A 24,624-nucleotide genomic window follows, 5' to 3' on the forward strand; every position below is an offset into this window, starting at 1 on the left:
TGTATACGTTATAGGTAGGGGCTTTGAGGGTGTCTGACTGACATAACTAAGTATGTGATACAGATTTCAATGATGCATTTTGAAAACAAACAAAAACAAGTCACAAAATCATGTGAAGCAGCAGTTCTCCTACCCCAGCAATGAGAGATATCGGATTTCAAGGGTTAAAACACAGCATCACTTGGCATTCATTAAAGCACAGACACATTTTGAGGTGATAATTCACAGCTATGGGGGCTGAATAACACATGCACAGGAGTGTCACTGTGCATGAATAATTAATAAGGCGTTAGCTGCAGAATGAACAAAGCAGCAGAGTGCATTACAAATAAAAAGTAGAAAACCACACAAAATTAAAAGGTTATTCTTTTTTTAAGAGACAAACGTCTAATGTTGTTACAGGATTTATCACAATTGTTAATTGCGCATGGATAGCAATTTCTTAAAAATAATCTGCACCATTTCATTAAAATCATATAGTCTGGAAAAGCAGTTGTCTCTGTGAAAAAAAGCAAGACACAATTAAAAAAAAATACTCTTAATGTTATACTAGCCAGGACATAGAACTGAAAGAGTATATACAGTACAGTTTGTCCATTGGATTATGTTTATAGTATATGTTGTGTCAACATTTTCACATCTACATATGTGTATGCACCATAACATTTTGAAGATATTTGTCTTCTTTTTAATCACATTTCATTGGATGAGTACAACAGTACACCATGATATTCTGCTACGTCTTTTGTAGCAACAATTTATGAACAGTAAATGTAAAATCCACAGTCTCTGGGTTTGCAAAATTGTTTAGGAAAAAAACACATAAGGAGCAGATAAAGAAAACATCCCCATTATTCATTGCGGTGTGTTACACTTTCAGTACCAGGCTACAATTAATAATTGTTAATCAGGGTGGGGGCTACACCCTATACTTCAAACTGTTGGAGATTTCACTGTCACAATATCTTCTGCTAATATGTTACATTCACATGACTACATTACATGACATCCGCATTACACTCAAATGACAGTCTCAGACTCAGACAGTAAATGTTTGTGCTAGTGATAGTATTGAAGTGCTGTCCATTTACAACCTGCTCAGTGTAGAAAGTTTTTTTAAAAAGAACAGTAAGTAAGTTAGCAATTTACACTAAGTAATAAGTAAGTGGTTTTGTTATACCCCTGGCTACAATTCTTGAAACATGTTTCCTTTTTTGTGTGATTTTGTATTCCATTACCAATCCTTTCTCTGTCCTTGTCATTTCAAAGTATGATCTCCCTGTTGTGGGCAGATAATACATAACATTGTGTTAGGGTAGACACTGTCTGGAATAAATGAATAATGTAACTCCCTAAATTAGGTTTCACACTGATTTTGCTACAGTGAACAATTTTACATCCTAAGCGGTGCAAACGTACCAAAATGCCAGACTACCCTGTAACCATGATTTCTTTACCTCTTCTAAGGTACAGAAACATCATTATCAGCAGCCGCTGGCTTTTGAAAATATATTCAAATCATTTATAATAAAAAGCAGTCAGTCGGCAGTCCTGAGATCTCACTGGTAATGCTTGTGCCTTTGTTTTCCTGCATGCTCTATTCAATACAAGGTCAGAGAAAGAAAGCAACGTTGCTTTGAAACAAGCACTGATAGATGAGATAAAGATGCTATGAGCAGTATATCTGCAAAATGCAAGGCGTGTTTCTTTGTAACCACCCTGCCAGTAATCAGTAAGGGAGAAATTTTCCTTTGTGTGGGAGACAGTGTGATGTTTTAATGGCGTCTGTGAGGGAAGAGGTGGGACTGATCTCCCTTCAGCTGGAAAGCCCCTGAGAGCATTTGATGCAATCTCTCCAGCCTTGATGGAGAGAGACCTGACTACTGATGAAGAGAGTCAGATCCCTTTCACAGCAATGGCACATCTGGGCTATATTGTTTCATTACCCACAGGGACAGCATCCCATGCAAAGGGAACTGAAAGGCAAGGTTAATAAGAAACAAGATATGCTTCAAAATGTAGAATAATACTGGAAATAAGCCATAAAAGGGGGTGATAGTGAGAGCTGCCCCATCACCTTCTAAATGGGAGTAATAATATTATTATAAAGGTTTTTTCAACCAAATAGCTGCAGTATTTTAGGTATTACCCAGGAAGCAAAAACTCACTCTTTATGTTAAACAGTGTTAACAAAGTTGTTGTAAGTTCACTGTGTATCACATTGACCTAAAAGTGCTTATCACATACTTCACTTTAGCAAAACTGCAATTTTAAATTATCATCTGAATTTAAATTTGAAAATATTTTTTTTCATATAGGTACTTTACACAATAAATAAACTTAAGATAATTTTTGATTCCATATCTTGCATATCTCATTAGAATGAGAATTCCTTATATTTAAATGGTTATGAAAATGACTAAAGGATAAACCTGCTTCTGAATTCCTTTTTCTAGTTAAACTACAATGTTGTCTATATTGTCGGACAACAAAAAGACATAGATCCTCTATTGATGGTTTTCTTTATTTGAAATATAGGAACAATATTCTAATGAGATTCACAAGCAATGTGTAAAATCTTGATATTCACAGTTGTCTTTCTTAACCAGACATTTCTGTGCATTTCACTTCTTCTTCTGTGTATCCTTTTCTAGCTAAAGGCTCCAATGTATGACTCACTTGGAAATTAGGGGCTGTGTTTCAGGTTAACATTTGCTTTTTAAATAACAGTAATGCAATCATCATTCATGTAAGAAGCTTACTAGTAATCATTGTCATCATCATCATTACTATTAAATAATAACAATATCAGTAAAAGGTCTACGTTCTCTTTTCTGAAAATAAACAATCATTGTAGTACTTCTCAATATACAGTGTAGCATGTAACCAGTTGTAATTTTAGACACTAATCAAGCAGATTTCTTTTTAAAAGTCTGTTGGTCAGTTGATTAATTGATTCATTTTAGAAATCACAATGTACTGTATTACAGAGTTGTATTTGTTTTAGATTGGATTATTACTGAGACGGTTAATGAAATTCCAAGCTAACATATCTTCCCCAAATCTCATTATGTCCATGATGTTAACAGGAAATCGGTCTCATGAACTTAATCTGACCTCTGCCTCCAGAACCCAAAGAAATTAATTGAATGAAAGTCTAATAATGAAAACAGGAAATATCAGTTCTATAAAGTCTTAGTCCTATTCTGCTGAAAAAGGGTTAGGCGCTCAATGGCTTTTCTGCAGTTATTTCTTTTTTTGCGCATCTATCACAGTTCAAAGTCAGGCCTGACTGAAGAGTAGACCTTAAGGGAACTGTTAAGGTCAAGTCCTGTTTCTGAATATTCGTTTTAGAGGTGACTCATATATAAACTATTTTAACTCAAGTAACCCATGCTTCTGTGGATCAATTAATGTGTTGTGTATTAAGATAAAAATGTGCTCCTTCCATTTTCCTGAACTGCCAGTTTTATTTTGTCAGGGAGGAAAAGCAGACATATTTAATAAGTGTCTTTCAAGGGCTCCCATAAATTTCTTTGTCACCGAACTGGGGCATCAAGGCCCGTCTGCTGTAGGGTCAGACTAGGGGTCAATGTGCTGTAGTGTTCACTTTTAGGTCTACAATAATTTTAACAAGCTAGAACAGCACTTAGATGAGATCAGCTTGCTTACAGGATGTTTGTAAATTGGATTTTCTGATCAGTTAAGGTAGGTTTCTGAGAGTAGAAAGGTCAAGGTTTGAGATCTGGCTACACAGGGACTACTAATGAACCAAAATACTGTACATACTATAATGAATATATCATTAAAATGTTTGTAATGCATAAGTTGATATTGGACGAGGGTGTTTAAGTGGATAAGAGTGGACTAGGCTAACTCCTTCTGATGATCTTCTTATGAAAAAAGTTTTAATGATATGTAAATAAGCTAAATGATAAAAGTTTTAATGATACGTAAACAAGCTAACATTTGATTAATTATTCGCAGGACATAATTGTTGAGTTGGTGGTTCATATTTATATATATAATAAAGTATATCTCTCTACAAATAGTGGAGTGCATGGATTATGTTCCTTACTGTAGCTCTTTACCAGCACAGAACTTTTTTTCATTTTATTAGTACCGTGGGATCTTAGTGACAAAAATACCTATATTAATTTTATGCACTGCTAGTGGAGTGGCCTTTTCATGCATCTTTTTAACACTGAGATAGAAAATGTGGCTTCTTTATTGAAGGATATTGAAGAGCACAAGTAATTCCCTCTGAGACAGACTTGAAACGACTGTGCATATTATGTAAAGAGAGTAAAGAAAGAAGTATTCTAAGTGTAAATCAGCAGCTAGATATTTGCAGCCTGCAATTTGCATAAAAAGGACTTCACATTGTTCCAGAAGCTGATAATTATACAGTACCTGCAGGTCGGCTGTGTGGCTGTGTCCATTTTTCAGTGTTTTCCAGAGACAGCTGCACTTTGTTAGTGTAATTATTTCTCCTCGTCAGAAAGATCAGGGTCTTTTCCTGGCAGGGTGACGCAGATATTAAAAATATCTCCACTTTTCTCACTGGCAGCTTAGTTATAAAGCTTAAAAAATAAATAAATACAAACTCCCCTTTCGGGGCTGCGGCATGATCTAAAAGAAAAGTAGGTCAGGACTATTAAAATCTGTTAAGGCTGCAAATATAAGAGGATAAGAGCATGTTTTTCTACTCCAGTGAAATGTTTCCTCAGTCTGAAATTAAAAGAAAGTATGCTTGAGAGTTAAATGTGTCCCTGTCACCCAAATGCTCTCACTACCATGTTATTTAAAACTAAATTCAGGGATGATGAGGGAATAGTTTATTTATTTGCTCTTTACAGTCCTCCATTCAGTTCTGAAGCATATTTTGTTAGTACAGCCTTAATAGCAGGGGAACAATGTACATTTTCCAGTGTTTAACATTAGCAAAACCTAAAGCACATTGCTGAAATGGAGTGGTATAGTCCTGCACTTCATTACCAAATAAAGTTGAGTCCTCCCATTTTCACCTGCACCTCCCATGTGCAGTTTGTTTGGCATTCCTGCAGTAATGGCATGGATTTGAACTATGACAGATGATTCCACATCTGTCGTGATTTGCTCTGTAACACTACTTATAATGAATTATTACAGGTTAAGCTGAATGCCTTCATTTTGAGATTTGTGTGTGGGGCGTACTTTGTGTTGGGAGGCGGGAGCTCTTTGTTTCTTTCAAGCACCAGATGTGCTACACTGCACGTGGTGTCTGTGGGGATCTGGCCATACAGCAGCTTCAATCAGTTCAGGACTCACGTGATGCATAACACCACATGTGTGAATCGACAGAATATCCACAGTCACTGGAGCCATGCGGTTTAAAAGGGCGTTGCCCATGCAGCACAACACAGTTCCAGGTTTCTGTCAGATTTCTTCAATATACAGCATTGTACTGTATCTGTTGTCAAAGGTTTAAGGGAGCAGGCATTTCAAAGGCTAGAGATAAGAGCTTTCCTGGAGACACTTTAAAGCACGATTATCTAGTCTATTATATTCTTTTTAATGTAAACACCATTATTTGTGGCTTGAAGACATTCAATCACCAAAACTTGCAGAAAGATTAGGGATGTGTTCATCTGTTTGCACAAGATGCAGGACCATCAAAAATGGGAAAGGGAATATTGCAACTTGCTTTCACAGGGCTTAAATGCTTATCAAGCATTATTTACATGGCTATCATTCTGACATTTACACTTGTTTTCACATGCTGTATATGTTGTTTAGGTTAAATATAAGGCAAAAAAGTTGTTTTGAATGAATAAAATAAGACTTCTTGTGGAGAACAGTTGATATTTTTGATCAAGGCTCAGTCTCCTCTAAACTATGTATAGACATACCTTGTTCTGTGATTTCTGCCATTTTATTCTTTGTGGTTAAGAATTCATGTTAATGGAGGATGGAAAAAACAATTTTAAAACCTAATGCCTCGATGGATTTCATTTTACTCTTCTCCCTCATAAAAGTAACAAAACAATATTATTCTATCACACCTGGCAATTATTAAAATGCTTATATTTGTCTTTTGTAACAACCAATTCTTGTGTAATATTTCCTCGCTTAATCGTATTTAAATTACTTAACTTCCATCTGAAAACCTTACACATACTCCTGAATATGGCCTACAGTTATTATATAATAGTATTAAATGTGGAAGGCTGCATGAATTATTCACATTCTCATCTCACTATATACAGTACTGCATAGTACAGGGACTGAACTCTGTAGTGGGGTTTTCTGCTCAAGCTAAAAAAAAAATTCTAAGGTCAGAGATGGTTAACTGACAAAAAAGCCTCACATAGCACTGTGGCCTAAGCTTGGGCAACCCAGTGTCTGTGTCTAGTTAACATAAAAGCTATCTTTCAGCCTTTAGTCGAGGTTGGATTTTGACTGAATGTATAAAAATCATGAAGAAAAGATCTGTCACTATCAAGAGCTGTCAGTGTAGCAGAACTGTGATGTTAAAAAAAGATCTGTCATAAGGTCCTGCTAATGTACAGTATTACCTTTTATAAGGGATTAGTTTATGTGAGGGTATTAAAAGCTGCTCATCCTCATATGCTAATTCATCTGATATCGCATGTAAACTGTCTTTCTTTGAAAGGTCAGTCCTTTCTTCTCTAACCTTTTTTTCTCTCGCAGAACTTAAGTGTGTTTTTTTGTGACCAGAATTGTTCTCTTTCTTCTTTGTGTATCTAATACAATTTCAATGGTTTTCTCTGCTGTTGCTTGTTTCATTCCCCACAAGCTGCTGTAAGAAAAGGTGTTTATAATATCAGTTCAGTGTTACATCAGTCTGCATGTTGGATATTGCTGTAGATACTTACTCTAGATCACATTATAAAATGTGGATTAAAAAAATCAGGTCAGTATAGTAGTTGCCCTAATTCATCATAAATAGGGTTCTGAAACACTAAATGTACTGTATGTTGTTCATGTATTTACCTACTGCCTACTTGCCTATGCTAGGTTTCCAACATATTCTGGTAAAACTAGAAAAATCCTGGTGCAACCATTTAAAATGAGAGTTTGGCACTTTTCTTAAAGTCAGTAAGGTAATAATTTGTCTTGGATGAGTTGTAAATTGTCACCATAACTCAAATTAATCTGATCATGACATCTACCTAAGTCCTGCTACTGTGTGTGGTAACTCACTTTATTCTTAACCATTTCTTATTAACTTGCACAGTGGAAGGAGTTAAAGTGCATTGTGAGGTCTGTGTTTTTACTTTTAATAATCTTATAAGTAACGTTTTAGATGACGTTTACATTTTCTGTCGTACATTAACATTATTGGCTTTGGGGTATTTGGCTGTGAAAACCGCTGTATAAGAATGATTTTGTTGTTTAATGAGACATCAAACATGGAGGTTCATTGATTTGTGTGTATCTCTTGGATATTAGAAAATCGTTTTTATCCGTTGCTTTTCAGAACCTGAAGGCGGGGAGGTGTCGCCCCCTGTTGGAGCAGGAATAAACAGTAACAGTTGGAGCTTCAGATATGGCCCTGGTCCTGGTCACCCCCAGGCCCTGAAGCCTGGCGAAGTCCCTGAGGCCTTTATCATCCCAGGCTCCCCTGCCATCATCTCCATTCGCCAGGACCAGCCCACAGGCGATGACAAGAGCGACTTCATCACCTTCGGGAAGAAGGAGGAGACCAAGAAGAAGAAAAAGAAGAAGAAGGGCAAGGCAGACAAGAAGGAGAAGGGAAACAATGACAACAGCGAGCAATAGGGAGAGGATGTCCTTAACACAGAGCTACCAACTAAAGTCAAAAGGCAGAACCAAAAGGAGAGCTCCCTGCTTTAGTTTCAAATCCAATCCAATGTCATCTTATACCAGCGGTTATAAAACTAACCATGCGTTCACTTGTCAATTTTGGGAGTACGCAAGCAGATTTCTCTTTTTTTTTCCTCCTGAGCTCTCCCAGAAATCACATATACCACGTAGCTGCTGACTCACTGGCAACCTAGTCTTTAATTACAAGTTTAGCCTTTAAAATGTCCTTTAAAAAAAAAACAGGAAATTATATGAATCAAGCTGTAATGCTGCCAGCAGGGACTCCACTGACCTGTAAATGAGTGGATTATACTGTTTGGCTTGCTGATCTGTGTTGTGGGTGGCTGAATGAAGTGCTGGTTCCAAAACAAAATGTTAAAACATGACCGGGAACCATGCGGCAATGCATTTGCTCACTGCAGCAGTCTTCATGCCCAGTGACATTCAGAACAGACACAGCTGTGGCGTCTCTACCCCGATAGAGAAGCACTGGCTCCTAAAAATCACCTGACTGGAAAGGCCCACTCGCCTCCTCCTGCCTACCAAGATTTTGCCTACCTTTAAAGGCAACGCAAGAACCATTGTCTCCACCTTCTAAAACCCCTGCCTCCCCACCCCCACCCCTGCCCCTGTAGGGGGAGGCTCTCCTTGTGCAGACGGACGTTGGCATCTCTGTCTTATCGGTTCCCATGCAGTGTTTCTTTAAAGGATTTGAGCAGATAGGCAAAGAGTTCCTCACACGCTTAAGAAGTGCTAATGCTTTTGAGCAGGACACATGCAGCGCTTGTAAATATTGCAAGATGAGATTATGCAGATCTTTCAGCATGGAGGCAGGGCTGTACCAGTAAGATCCTAGAATGGCCAACTCAGATTTATGAATCAGTGTTTTGAAGGGGCAGACAAGCTGAGTCTGTGTGACATGGATCCCTTGCCCTTTAACAGTGCTTATAACCGGGGCTAAATTATAGCTGTTAGCCTGTTTTCCTTTTTCCTTTTTTTTTTTGGTGGCCAAGCAAACAGGAAATGGGGACAGCCAAGGCTGAAGGAAAACACAGCTTTTACCAATTCTTTTTTCCAGCACAAGTTTCCAGAACGTATATGTGTATTATAACCCTTGCAACCTGGATGAGTGAAAAATAAGACTTTTTTTAGAAGGATTTTTTTTTTTCTGCCCAAACCCGTTTGGGAGCCAGGAGAAAGAAAGGCTGGATGTATGAAACTTGTCTTCTTGAGGACAAAACAAAACAAAAACAAAGCTGGAGGACAAACCCCTCCCCAGAAGACAGGGTTATGAGCCAGTGGTTCGACTTATGATTTTTATTTGGGTCTTGTAATATACAGGGAATGTTGCTAGTTCTTTTCAAGCCAAGCCTGATTCCCATGCTTCGCTCTGAATGTTTTGTAGTTATCCTGGGCTTTAGCAGCTTCAAATCCACTCTCCTCAGTCACCAGCTCTTTGCCTTTGGTGCTTGTATAACTAGCAAGCTTAAGGTTGTTTTATTTTTTTTTTTATTTTTGGGTGTGCTGATCTTTTTATTTGGAGATCCCATCTTTAATTACTTTGCTTGTTTGACAGCTTCTTCATATACTAAAATAAAGAAAAGATAATAAGGAATAGCCACAAAATTTAAATGTTATCACAAGGCTTCTATCCAAGCTGTAACCTGACTCAAGTACTGTTTAAGCCCAATTCTTGAACATGGCTAGAGGTTGTAAGTTTAAGAAACTATTTGCCAAATTTCAGTGTTCCTATCACTAAAGACTTCAAATTTGAGTTTGTTTTAGATTTTTACCTAATATTAAAATGGTATACAGCAAGAGATTTAAGCAAGGACAGTGGCTCTCAAACTAAATGTGGTCGCTATCCCAAAGTGCAGACATCAGCATTTTTACTGGTGGCTGAAACAGTGTCTTCTAGAAAACTCCAGCAAGGTGGTTTCACTGCAGTGTTGATCTGGCCATATTTCAGAAGCACTGCCCTAGGACAGGGGCAAGACAGGGACAAGAACATTTTGTTCTGTTTGAAATATAGAATATAGAATTTCCATTTAGAATATCCCTGTTCTTTGATGCTACCAGATCAACAATATTCTTGGAGATTTGTTAACCTGTAATTGTGTGTTGCAGCAAGACAAAGAAAGAAAAAACGTTTTTAGGAAATTGTGCAGTTATATCATAGCTTTTTATTAAGAGATGGGAATATGGAAGATATATTTATGAAATGGCTAGAAAAAGGTTTGGGATGTTTAGAATTTTCTCTGTTTTTTTAATTGCATTTAATCCCCTTAATACAATCCAGCCCTTATCGGTTGGGGATTAATATTATTGCAGCTATCAGATTGCTTTTCTCAAACTGTTATCTGCAGTCAACATAAAGTATCACAGTTCAGTACTGTCAGATCACTAAGTGGCTGTTGCATGTATTAATCAGAAAAACAAAATACAATATATATAGATATCTTTTTCTCCATTACTCACACAAGAGGTACAAGTATTGTCTCTGCTGACCTTTTAAACAAGCATATACACCAGAATTTGAATCACAAACTTTGTGTTTCTCAGACTGACGTTACTAACCTTCTAGATATATGTAATGCTATAGTGTAATGCTCTCAATTGCAATCTTTTTTTTTATTTTTTTTGTGTTAGGCTTTGAAATGCTAACTAACACTGTAATGTGAAACTGAATTATGTATGCGCCTAAGAAAAGAATACCCTTCCCCCTTAAAAATATATGTACTCTATGCTTGTGTTTTGTGAATTTCCATGCAATCATCCTTTATTGGTGTATATAACCATAGATGGCACTAAGCTGTTGACTGTGACAGTGCATATCTATTATATAATCTTATTTTGTACACCTGCTCATCAGTGTAACAGTGATTTAGTGATTTTTTTATTGATACCGGTAACGTGTTTTGTTTATAAATCACAAATAAAATTTTCTTTCTTAAATATATGAAGCGACAGTTGCACATGATCTTGACTGTGTGATTTATTTAACTTGCTTTACAGCTAGTCACCCGAAGCTTACTTATTGGTCACAAAAAAGGTTTCACTAAGATCACCAAAGGAATACTGTGCATTCCAGCAATTGAAGAATTACAGGTGTAAAACACATTAGACATTTGTGGTCTGAATAACAATTAAAAAGTAAGAATGAGCATGTGGCCACTTTTGTATTATGATTAATACTTACACCTAACAATAATGCATGATACATCATGATAATATCAACAGAACAAGGCATGTTGCTAGGGAATATTTGATAATCATCATTTTGTCTTAGTGATAGTTTTAAAACTGGCAGGGTGAAATCACTTCTACATCTCATCTTTAATCTCAAATTACATTGAGACTTTTCACTTCATTATTTGAAATGTTAACTGACAAGGTGAAGTACAGGAATAAAAACAAATTAATGTTTCATTTAGCTCTCTTCATTAAAACCATCTTTCAAATGCATGAATGATTTATATACACATTTTTAGCTTACATTTCAAGATCCATTTGCTAAAAGTGAACTGTTCAAAAAGAAAATTATTATTTCTCCTGTTAAAGTAAAGGATTCTTTCAGTGCCCTGCCTTTATACTGTATCTTGTTTGCTGTCCTTTTAATTGAGCCCCTATACACCCACTCAGACATTTTGTATTGATTTAATCTTTTCTGATTCACACAGTGAGATTCAATGAAGAGGTTTCAAGAGTCTAGATGACTATCAATGCTGCCAAAACATGCACTTCCACTGATTTCCCCTTTCTATTGCATGATTTGAGAAATAGTTGCCATGGTTACTGGAGAGGACTCTTGTAACCATGGTAACAACATCCTGTTACACATATAGCAAGATAAAGAGTGTGTTCTAATTAAATGGATATAGAGCTACAGTAGCTTCTTGGAACTGATCACTGCCACTTGTCTGTGTCTGTATTCAAATATAAAGCTTAAGTGCTGTTATTGGTGTTAACTTGAACACTATATAGATGAGAGCTATTGATTCTTTGTTTTACCTAATTTTAAAAATATTTTTATAGAGTTAATGCTGTTTAGAGCAGTACTAGATCAGTTACTGAAAATGTACATGATGACCTCCACAATTAATCTTTTCCACCTAATTCCATTGATGTTTATTAAAGGAATGGCAAAGCCATGTGATCTGCAGCTACAACCAGCATAAAAATTCAGTTATCACACTCCTGACACCATTTATCACAGGATGTTGTGAAAGTTAGATTTTCTCTTTTCATTTTTGCCAGGACAATATATTTTTTCATAGCCTTAAAGCTCTATGGGAATCTGCCAAGTGGAAGTGAATCCGAAAAGTGAGTCATGCATATTATAACAAGGCCAGACATTTCTTTCTGACAAGCTTCTTGTCATTTGATCTGCTGTGTGCCCTCTAAAGGAGAAACAACATTGCACAGCTCCTGCATTTTTTTCTTTATGTAATTCAAGTAGATTTTCACGGTCACTTTTGGTTCATCAGCCACAGTCACTTATTCATAAAAAATGAGAAATTGTCAGTTAGCATCTGGTTTAATGTGCACTGCAGCCATTTTAATGCCATACAGTATATAAGTCATATACTGTATATAGAAAAAAAACAGGCCCCGTGTGAAGTAGAGGAGCAAAATAGTAAGAGGCATATGTTTAATCAAGGAAGTGCATTCATCTATTACTAGAGAACAAAAAGAGAGAGTCCTAAGTTTGTGATTTTGCAATGTTTGTGATTATAGGTCACCCTGGATAAAAGTGTTTGCCAAATGATTAAATGTAGATCTAATGTTTAATCAACAAAATGCATTGATCCACTTCTTTCCATTACCTGTTCTTAAAGCAGAAATGTTATTCTTTTGGCCTGTTGCCTAAAGTTTTTAGCTACAAATGAAGTTAAATTTTAAGTCAGCTGAGTTGAATCCATACAGCAAAAACAACTAAAGCCTATTGAAGCTCTGGTGAAACATTCCATACAAGTCCTATTGCATTATTTATTATGATGATAGGATAATGTCTGGATGTTTTCCATTCTAGCATTGGATTACTCAATATGCATCTTCATATTAGCTAAAATAGCTTATCAGCCCAGTTCTGGGATAATATGATCGGCAACTGGTAAAGGATGATTTTCTACTGTTTTCCAAGTAGAGCTCATTTAAAACGAAATGTGTACATCAGCACACCAGAAGAACAAGGTTTGGTCAAAAATAACTTTTTCAAAGGGAGCTGTTGTCTGTTCACTTTGATCAAAATGTGGTAATTTTATATAACAAAGCACTTATTTATTTCCCCAATTACATTTGAAGCAGTAAACATCCTCTCTGGTTGTTTTTAACAGGTCATGATGTTTCTGCATTTCAGAATCTTAAATGAATAAAAAAAATACATCTAATAAATGTCTGATCTATTTTAGTAGAGCTTTCCTTATAAATATGGATATGATCTGCATTACAAATATGCTAAAACAAACAATGACATGCCTGGATATGTTTGTTGTCTCTATTATTTGTTGGTTGTCACAGGGAGGGCAGGAAGGGTGCCCAAGTGAGCTCTTTTAAAAGATGGCTCAGCTGCAATAGCAATTAAGTACAAAAGTAAAGAATTTATTAGGACAGTGCTCCCCACAAACCAACAAACAATTATATATAGTGGAAAAATAAAAAAGGAACCTAAACCCTTCCTCTGAGAATTACAAACCAGGAGTACCACCACACTTCGGTCCTATCAGCTCTCCTTTGGCCTAGCCAAGACGCCTCCTAAATAGGTATAGTATAGCCTGCCCCCCCCAGGACCATACCACTGTTACATAAAAATTATTGAGCTGCATTTCTCCCGATATATTTATTTCCAGCCATAGCGATCCATTCATTCCTTTAAACAATAGAATATACAAAATGCCCCCCAAAACGAAAACAACCATGAACAAAACATTTTACTCATTTGATTTGTCTGCAAAAATGGTACTTCATATATCGGAAGATGTGCGCATGCACCACTCAGCGTTGAACTACAAAGCCAAGCTGAGAACAGGTGTTGAGTTTCGACCAATGATGCCACCATACCCGGAAGTCAGACTGCAACAACACGTAAAAAGAAGACCGACAGACAGATAAGCAGACAGACAGAGCGCACTCTCACACAGATAAGTACGAATAAACAGAAAACATAACGTTAGCCTTTCAGGGTTTGTGTTTGTGTCTGAGTTTCTACAGATAACAGGAACTGGTTTCGAAATAAAATGTGGTTATGTTTTGCGTGTGTAGAATGGGAAAGTGCTAGCCGAGCCCTGAGGGTGCACCCCCATGAGCTAGCTAGCCGACAGGAAAGTGGATGCATGAACGTGTGTAACTTAAGTGGGATAATGTGTGTCGTGTACTGTACCGTCCGCAGACGGTGACAGAGGTCCCTCTGTGTTCTTTGATAGTAATAATTTGTAAATTTGTAATACGTTTATAAAGGCATATGCATACTAATAGTATATAGTATATTTCTTGTTTATTTTGGATTTGTCAAAAGAATGGAAACAAGTTTAAAATGACATTCATTGCAGATTGTAAAGACTTTAAAACAGAAAAGATTACTTGGTTAACCAACAAAAGAACTGTGAGATAATAATGCATATATTAGAAAGCCAAGAAGGACCAAAATGTCCATATTTTGAAGAAAGAGACTAGGAATTGAATGAATATATTAAATAAATACACTTTAGTTTGATCCCGTGTGTTGTTTCTAAGACTCGTATGCATAGAGAATGACAAGGGTAACTACAGAGATGGAGCTCCTCTGAAGACACTTGTACAGACTAATTAACAGCTAGCATCATGTGATAATCACAAATGCATAGGCCTTAAAAGTTTTTGTTTACTCACAAAGACAACATAAGTAATGAAATAATGCTTACTGCATATCTTTGTACCAGGATATTGTCATCTTTTTTCTTCTGAAGCAGAACTTTTCTCCACATTTTGAAGAACATATTCAAATCAAAATGTAAAATGTCTCTTTGTGCATTGTAGATTGAAGGTTGATTTAATTAAAAATGATCAAGGGACTACTATAAAGTGTACAGGGGTCCTGGAATTTGTTTTAGCAGATACATTCTCAAATACAACACATTGTAGGAAATGTATGGGTTGCTAAATCTAAAATGCTTGAAGAGAGAGATGGAACCATTGTGCTGTACTTAAAGGTAAGACAACAGGAATCATACATGACTGTGCACTTTTACTGCATAGATTTTCATCAAAGTTCCATTTGGATGTAATGGTATACTGCATTCTTCTATTTCATTCAATAACAAAGTCAAATGCTCCGGTCAGACAGAAAATGACACACTCCATACTCTTATTTAAACTAAGCACTTAGTTTTTCTGGACATTTAAGCACTGGAAGTCTTTAAATGACTACCTGTCCTGGAGAGATATTTTACTACTGTAATCATGTCTGAATGCTAGGGTTGTGCAAGTTACTTCCTTGCAAAGCACTCTTCCTATAACGCCACATTAATATGTGAACACATGCACTGCTAGAGTACTTCAAGGTACCCTAGAAAATGGTTCATTAATGAGCTATGTGCACTTTCAAGGAAAAGAAAAAGATAGAGGTTGACTGCTGAGAAATCCCAGGCAGACTCTGATCCACTCTTTAGCCATGCGGAACATGTGCATACATAAGCAATGAATAATGGTGCAATTTACTCAAAAGACAGCCCATATCCCATAGAGTCTGCAGATAAGTGCTAGTGCACTACAGAAAAACAGCAAAATCATAAATGAGTCCCAATATGGGTTTATCTGTGGATGTAGAGTTGAGAGTTGAGAAATAAGAGCTACATATAAATATTGGAAAAAAAATCTCTTTTTAAGTTATCTGTATTTTGGGATGTGTTTATTTCAAAGGCATTTTATTTAAAAAACAGTTGACTTGCTGTAGAATTTTCAAAAAGCTTTAATAAGGACAAAACTGAATGTTTACCCCGTGCAGTGATTTTCTTTCGGACTCATCTATGAAACTACATGCACTTTCACAAGTGTTGAAGTTTAAAGATACACTATCTGGGAGGAAATAAAAATGTATCCTGGTGTTCTACACTTAAAAATTTAAAAATGTCATTGTAAAACAACACTTAACAAATTTTTACTTATCACTATGGATAGTTTCTGTCTAAAATATTTACAGTAGCTGAAGAAAAGTCCTTAATGCAGATGTCAAGACTCCAGTTACAACATGAGAAAAAAATAAGTTTTATTGTTTTGAAAACACAAAGCTGATTAAAAACTTTTTCACATATATCTTCAACACCTTATTCTTAAATGAAAAAAAAACCTTAAAATGAAAAAGCTTTCAATGTGCTCTTACAGGAAAACAAAAATGAAAAACAAACTATTTTTTTTATTTCCCAGATAAAGTCCATTATTTTCTCAATAAATGTACTGTACATTAGCAAATCAAAAAGAAAAGTAATTAATTGCAATTAGATTTAATTAGAAATTATTTTCACTCAGTCCACATTTATAATTGTTATTTTAAACTTAGTGTTCAGAACATATTTTAATTACCTTTTAAATATATTTTTAAGAACATATTATGCATTTTTATTTCTTTGCAGGACTGAAATGTAAATATTAAAAACAAGAATCCTGGTCTGTATAGCCTAAAAATCACTGAGTCATTCTGATGCTGCAGTTGAAATAGAAAGATGAGATGAAATAGCAAACCTAATGAGTGCGATAAATCAATTCTTTATAACCAGCTTGACTTTCATAGAGAAACAGGGAGGCAAGAAATTAAGAAAATTAAATGGCTGCCACAGAACATCAACATTTCTAACAGTGAAGAGCTCAGTGAATCTGTGTCCCTTTTAACGGTCTATCATTTACTTATTAAAACAAAGTAATAAAGTTGTCTGGTAACAAACTGTGCAGCATCTATCTGTAGAACTAGTATTCTGTTACATTAAGAAGTTGTTGGTATCTGTATTGCAATTACTACACTAACTCCTTCAAGATGTAAAATAATAGTAATGATAGGATAATCCAACAATCTTCAGAAAGTCCTTATTGTGGTGAGGGAGAGCGGAAGGTTTTTGGAAGAATAGGCTATAAGATAATATTTGTATCCTGTCCCTGGACAGAGCACCAGTCTCCTGCAGGGTCACAGAGATAGGGACAATTTAGAACAGTCAAGCGAGAGGAGATGAAAGCATGTGGTGAGTCATTCATGAATACAGGGAGGATTGACACATTCCACACAGGCAGCATGGGAGCAGTGCTAACAAGTCAGACACTAGTTATAAGAAAATCATGGGTTAAAATATTGAAACATTCAAGTTAAGTCCACACCTTGTGCTGTGGGTTACTGCCCTAATGAAAGTTGTTTTTTTTCCTCCGTTATCTGTCCTATGCTGTTTTTCTGAAAGATTTGTAAGTACTTTGCTGCAGTTATTCTCCATCAGTCTTGACAAGCTTCCTAGTCCCTGCTGATGAGAAACAGAACTATAGTATAATAGTGCCAACTCCATGCTTGGCATTAGGGATAATACTGGCGTGATGCATTATATCAGTTGTGTCAGATGTAACACTTTGCTCTAAGAACATTGAGTTTCAATTTTGACTTGTCTGACAACAAAACCTTTTGGCACATATTTGCAGGATCACTCGGGTGTTTAATGGTAAACCCCATGTGGGAATCGAGTTGTTTTTTTTTTTTCAATTCCATACAAACCCCCTTTGTGGAGCGACTGAGATACTGTCGACCAATGGAAGTGTACTCCTGTCTCAGCCAGTGAGCTCTATAACTCTTTAGCCAGTAGCAGTGGCATAACAGTGACATCCCTGACAGTCCTCTCCTTGCCTGGCTGCTGAGTCTGTAACATCAGCTTGATTGAGGCAGTGTCTGGGTGCCATTCACTTCTTGATGATCAACCTCACCATGCTCAAAGAGATATTAAAGGTCTTCGAAATTCTTACACCCTTTTCCAGATCTTTTTATACAGCATTATCCCTGAGTTTACCTGAGATCTCTTTGCTCTTTGTGGTTGAATCTTTGCTTGCAATTCTCTAGCTGGCTAGGGGACTTTACAGAGATAAGTATATTTATTCTTAAATCATGTGAACCACTTTTGTTGCACACAGAGACCACTCTACTAATTTTGTGGCTCTTTATGATAATTTGCTGTGCCTAAATTAACTTTAGTTTGCCTAAATTAACTTTGGTTTCAATACATATACAATCATGACTTTTCCATTTTTCTTTCATATTAATTATCTATTTACTTCTTTCTTAGTTTTTTTCTTGGAATGTGTGGAGTAGATTGTATATATATAACAAATATTCATTGCAAAAATTGCTCGCTTTAAAGAGTCATGACTGCAGAATTTATAGAAACAATGTCAAACCTCTTCAAGGATTTGAAAACTTTTACTGTACATGGTGTGTTCATACCATCAAGTTATCATGAGGAAAAAAGATCAACATAGTTGAGACCGTGAAGTTGCTTTCACTTGCAGCAAATATCTTTACCAGGGTATAGATTTTTGTGAACACAAACACACTATAGCATTTGTTTTCCTGTTACAGAAAGAAATTATTTTCAGAGGATGATGGTCTTTCAGAAGTCCTTGTTTTCATCTATGACATCAAATAAAGTTGTCATGCAACTGCTACTGGTGAACTGAAAAATGCTAAATAAAAGTATGATTTCAGCTTTTAAAGGGAAACGTCTTCAGGAGAGCTAGTATTCTTTTTAAAAGATAGGAAAATTAAAATTGTTTTGGATAATTTTAATAATCCTGAGAACAGATAGTTGACTCATGAGGGCATTCTTCAGGTACTGACATTACTGAATCCATGAAACATAAAGTGCATCTAATGAAGCATTTTTTTCTGTTTAAGGACAATTCCATATTTTAAATTTTGTACTGCAAATTGTTTATCAGCCTTGGGATTTGTACAATTCCTGCTTCAGAAGGAGGAAATCCTGTGAACACACTCCTATGACATGATAGGCTGTCAGTTACCGCTTGTTTGAAATCGGTGAGCTGCAAAATTAGTTCATAAGGCTTAGTAGCAATCGGGGGAGTATTCGGTCTCTCACTGACATCACTGTGAGCTCACAGTATCCAACAGGTCCCAGGATCCACTGTCTCACAGCAAGACAAGTGAACCAGGGAAAGGTCAAGCTTATCGATTTTCCCCCACACATGGAAAGTTCAAACCAGTAATACCTGAGCTATAGGTGCTCATCCTGTCACTTGGGCAAACATTACCATTATCTGAAAAACACAGGAGCCATGTCTGCAGTCCGCAGACAAGAATGAACTAAGTAACAAGAAAAATCAATACTTATAACAACTAAAATGAACAGGTATTGCCAGAGGTGGAATCATTTCTCTTAACTTCTGTTTTGAACCGTAGTCAGTACCAAAGTTACTGATGGTGTAATTAATATTTATTTGCATTCAGCTGATAAGCAAAATGGAGAGTACTGGATTTAATCATAGAAAACATTGCATGTATAGGGAAAAATAACAAGAAGTTCTGCTCGTTTGTAGAATAATTCAAAATAAGTATCTCAGGTTTAGTCTTCCTGAACTCCAAATTCCAAAATGCACTTCGTGTTTTTACCTTGTGTTCTCCCTGGAATGGCGATTGATTTGTTATGCCTAGACTCAAAATAGGCGCGGCACAAAGATGACAAGCGCATGGAGCGTTTAGTGATGATGTTCTGAGCATGTTGTTGATAGTAAAATCAATGCGCAATGTTTCCTTCAAAACGGGCAGTTTGTCGCTGGTTTACAGGTAAACAGTGGAACTATAGGGAAAATCTGGTAAATATGCAACTCGCTCACTATTCATTGACGCAGAATGCTGTTGTTACAATAATGAGTCGAATGAATTAAAAAGTGATTATTAAAATGAAGCCCTCAAAGTAACAGCGGCATAGACCTCCTCTTTTCCCGTAAGGTAATTATGAGCATTCATCCCTTTTTCCATAATTAAAGAAAACTTATCGATATGTTCCAAGACAAGACTGCGTCCTTATTGCGTTATCAATCATCACTGAAGTCTATGGGTTGATTTCGAGGCACAAAAAAAATCTAAGTAAAGTGTTAGGTTCGATATCTTCAAACACACTCATGCACTGTATACGCACATACACACACTATAAAATCCAACGAGAAAACAGGGTGCAGAATCTACATACTGAACAATGGGATTCGTCAGGAACTGATTTATTGCTTTCAGTGAGCTTGAATGCAGTTGTAGGTAATAGTAGATTAAAAAAAAAAACAATATTTGAGCAAAAGTTTTTTTTTTTACTGTTCATATTCTTTTTAAGAACAATTATTATAAGGCTAGGTTTTTCTCAATTTACCTTTTCAAGATACTTCAATTAACAAACCATTAGCCAGAACCTTGTAAACTATTACGCACTCATATAATTGACTTGCGATCAGACACAGCTGTCTCAGCAGTAACAAAACCCAGCATGTCTCTAATCTAGTTGAATAATCAATCAGTTAAATAAACTAAATCACTGATATATTAAAAAATATATTAAACTCTTTTAAAAGTAATATAATAAAACCAATATCTATATTATACGTCGACAAATAATCTGCAGTGCATCTAGAACAGTAATCTCTCCGGTTGTTCAGTTTTTAATAAGGCTTTTGGTCTCAAACACTTGTATGTGTATGTGACATAATTGCATGTGCAGTATGTTGCATGCACATTTTTGTTAACTCCGATGTTAGTGGTAGCATACTTCCAATAATTTGTAAGAAGTTATACACACATGAGTTAGTTGGTGTTAATTCTTTTGGTTTCTTCAGGTCTGTTTAAGTCAAGTTTTTGAACTACTATCCCCTATCATACTACAGTAGTTTATTCTATATGCCAGTATACTATATTTTGCATAATTTAATCTGACTTTAGAAGAACATAAGAAGAGGTTACAGATGAAAGCAGGCCATTTGGCCCATCTATCTCATTTAGTAGAAGCTAATCGATCCAAGGCTCTCACCAGCTGTTTCTTGAAAGGAGCTGCAGCATGAGCATCCCACAACCCTTTGCATGAAGAAGAAGCTTCTGTTCTTGGTTTTCAGTGTAATTCCACAGAGTGTCCTGTTGTGTCATTTGAGGTTTACTGTTTATTCCTTTGGGGAAAAAAATCAACCAGTCTGACTCAGTCAGGGCTTTTGAGGATTTTGAATATTTGGAAGCAGAGATCAGGTCCCCTTATGATTATATCTCAGACTGAAAAGGTTCCACACCTCAGAGTAGAACATTCCCTTAACCCGGGAATGTCTCTGGTCTCTTTTCTCTTGACTGATTTTCAAGTGTAAAAAAAGTATTTTTATAATGTGGTGAACAGTTGTAAACAATATTTTGAACGAGGTCTTCTCAGTACATACTGTAGCACATTTTAACATGATGTTGATTGACCTGAATTGCGTGCATTTAGCTGTATACTGTATTCAAACATCCTGTTTGCCTTATTTATTTCTTCCTTACATTTTTTAGTATAGAAATAGCTAGACAGTTAGTTTAGTATAGACGTTAATTTCGACATACAGTATGAACTGTAAATATGCATAATTTATACAGTTAAAATACACGTTTGCTAGCATCTTTATCAACAAATCTTATGCTTTTATGCTTCTTATGGTGTATCTCCGAAATGTTCGTCATGTTTCGTTTTTAATCCTGGATAATTGGTGTTTTAAATATATTTTAGAAAGATTCGGTATATGTTTCCCAACAACCAACAAAGTATGTTTTTTCTGGGTTTTTTATTCTTTAAACGGAATCTGGCTCCTGTTTTAATTTAGCCGATAAAAGCGTTTCGAATTTCCGAGGAGAAAGAGGGCGAATTGGCGCTGTCCACACCAAGTGCTGAAGCTGGAACTGGGCTCGTACTGTAATATGTATGTTACATTGAGATGAATTTCACACAAGGAAGTGACATTAACACGAGATTGGAGCAAAATCGCGGTTCGTTGACCTTCGTTTAAATATGCATGTGGTTAACCGACATCTTCAGTTAAAATACAGCCTTTGGAAAAAAAAAGTTTTGAAAGCAAAGAAAAAGGGTAAAACTTATTTTTAGAAAAGCCGTCTTTCTACTGTTTGCGTTAAGACCAGCTCTTTAAAATATCACCGAGTGTCATGATTCCTTGAGCAACGAGATGTGTGTTAGGCTTGTTCCCAAAGATTGTGTCCTTTAACGAGTATCGTTAAAATAAAGCTAACAGTCATATACCTCAAATAACTTATTTGTCATTATCTGAAGTTAGCGATATAGCTGATTTACTAGACCTTATTATTATTACATCAAACGGAAGCATGTCGTCTCACATCAGCATCTTGCTAAAGAGCTGAACGTGGTGGATAGAATGATTTTAAGTCCGAATGTAGTGTATGAGAGCGTACTTTGTCTCATTCTCTTTGCAGTTCATGTCTGATACTCTGTGTGCCGCTGTATAACACAAGAAACTAACTGAAGCAAGGGATTAAAGTGCTCCTCTCCGCAGAACAGCTCCTCTTCTGTACTACAGGAGATAGATAAAACAGGGAATCCGTCTCGTCCGGGTCTGTGTAACTCACAAACCACTCCTAGCGTGGAGGGCGCTTCGGAGTCCGTTGGTGCTTGCTTATCCTTTGAGGGAAATAAAATAAAAAATGCTCTGTATTTAAACTCACCCGTGTTTCATGAATGATAAGGGGATTGCGGATTTATTTGGTAATTTCATATACTTGACTTTCTGAAGAAATTAAGTCATTTATGTTGTTTCTCGAACGAAGATATGTTGTCGATAAAATTAATGGAATATTCCACGAATGTAAACGTACAAATGCTATAATAATGGCAAAAAAGAAGAAGTCATTCTTAAGGCCGGTGCATTGAAAAACTTAAATGACCTTGATAATTAAAAGGCTCATAACGTATGTGTCAAAGATAATACAAAGATATAGAAATTATTATTATTAGGTGGTTGTTGAAGATTCTACTGTGGTGTGGTATTTCACAAATAAGGTTAGATCATTCTGAAGTACAGAATTGCAACTGTATATTTTTGTCTTGGAGTGTCGCTACTGACCACCTAGTTAGTAGAATACAGTACACGCACTGTTACTATTGAGGCGGTGCTGTAAGGCAGACCAGGACCGGGCAGCGCATATCCCACCACTGTACTTAACGGATTACCAAATACTGCCTTTATTTCTTCGCACATCTCTGCTAGAAAATATAACGGGATAATACAACCGGATCACAAAGGGACGGCATCTTAAAGGGCGGATTCATGCGACTGGTATTCAATTGTCCGATAGCAAACACATCGGCCGAGTGATCATGGGAAAACAACGCTACACAATCGAGTTTAAGGTAAATGTTTTATTCTTTCTCGCTTTCTTGTACGTTTCAGCTGGAGATTTTCGTTATTCAGTTCCAGAGGAAACAAAAAATAATTTCGTCATTGGAAGCCTAACGGATGATTTAAACCTGGATTTAAAACAATTGAGATCTCGGAGGGCCCGTGTTGTTTATCAGGGCAACAGACGCTATTGTGGAATCGATGTAGAAAAGGGGGATTTTATTGTTATTGAAAGAATAGACAGAGAAAAGCTCTGTGGCTACACGTCCCCTTGTCTTATCAATTTTGAATTTATCCTTGAAAACCCGTTGGAGCTGCATAATATTGTGCTAGAAATTCAAGATATTAACGACAACGCTCCCAGTTTTCCAAAGGATGTGATTAAACTTGAAATCAGTGAAGCAACGCCAAAAGGAAGTCGCTTTCAAATAGCTAGTGCCCGGGATCTTGATGTCGGAGTTAATTCAGTTCAAAAGTACGTGCTGAGGGCCAGTGAAGAATTTGGGCTGGATGTTCACACGAGTGCAGAAAGAGGGAAATACGGAGAGATCGTCTTAAGAAACACACTTGATCGAGAAAAGGAGAAAGAGCAATCTTTAGTACTGACAGCTATCGATGGTGGTAACCCCTCCAGAACGGGGACTATGATAATTAATGTTATAGTTGTCGATTTCAATGATAATTCTCCTGTATTTTTGCAAACACTATACAAAGTTAACATTCCTGAAAATTCACCTCCGGGAACTTTTATGGTAAAGGTTAGCGCATCTGACAAAGATGAAGGCGCGAATGGTGAAGTAAGTTATGATTTTAACCATATTTCTGAAAACAATAGACATTTATTTGAGATTGATCACAAAACCGGGGAAATTACAGCAAAAGGAAAAATTGATTATGAGGAGGCCAGCTCCTATGAAATCGAAATCCAAGCAGAGGATGGTGGTGGCCAGACCGGACTTTGCAAAGTTCTTGTTCAGGTTATAGATGTGAACGACAATGCCCCTGCAATATCTGTAAATTCTGTACGGAGCCCAATTCCAGAGAACATACCTCCAGGGACTGAAGTAGCTGTCATAAGTGTCATAGACCACGATTCTGGCGAAAACGGCAAAGTCAGTTCATCCATTCCTGAAAATCTTCCGTTCACTTTGAAGTCGTCAATCAGAAACTACTTCACTTTAATAACAAAAAACGTTTTGGACCGCGAAGAATGTTCTGAATACAATCTAACTATTACTGTGACAGATGGAGGGACTCCATCGCTCTCTGCTAGTAAAGATTTGCATTTGATAGTCGGGGATATCAATGATAATCCACCAGTCTTTATTCAACAATCATACAGTGCCTATGTGGCTGAAAATAACATCCCAGGATCGTCTATACTTTCAGTTGTGGCGAGAGACCCGGACTGGAGAG

At 36.4% G+C, this 24,624-nt stretch overlaps 1 protein-coding gene across 24 annotated transcripts in view; it reads left to right on the forward strand.

Moving 5' to 3' along the window:
- The window catches only part of LOC102683315 (protocadherin alpha-C2-like), a 166,407-nt gene extending 155,618 nt beyond the window's left edge, over positions 1–10,789 (forward strand). For all 24 annotated transcript variants that reach the window (XM_015349732.2, XM_069196125.1, XM_015349742.2 and 21 more), the window contains exon 4: positions 7,484–10,789. In XM_015349732.2, the coding sequence (XP_015205218.2) occupies positions 7,484–7,785 (302 nt within the window). In that variant the 3' untranslated portion in view covers positions 7,786–10,789. The remainder of the gene's footprint in view (positions 1–7,483) is intronic.
- Positions 10,790–24,624: the final 13,835 nt, after the last annotated feature.

The sequence above is a fragment of the Lepisosteus oculatus genome, chromosome 11 (genome assembly GCF_040954835.1).
Source record: "Lepisosteus oculatus isolate fLepOcu1 chromosome 11, fLepOcu1.hap2, whole genome shotgun sequence".
NCBI lineage: Eukaryota > Metazoa > Chordata > Actinopteri > Semionotiformes > Lepisosteidae > Lepisosteus > Lepisosteus oculatus.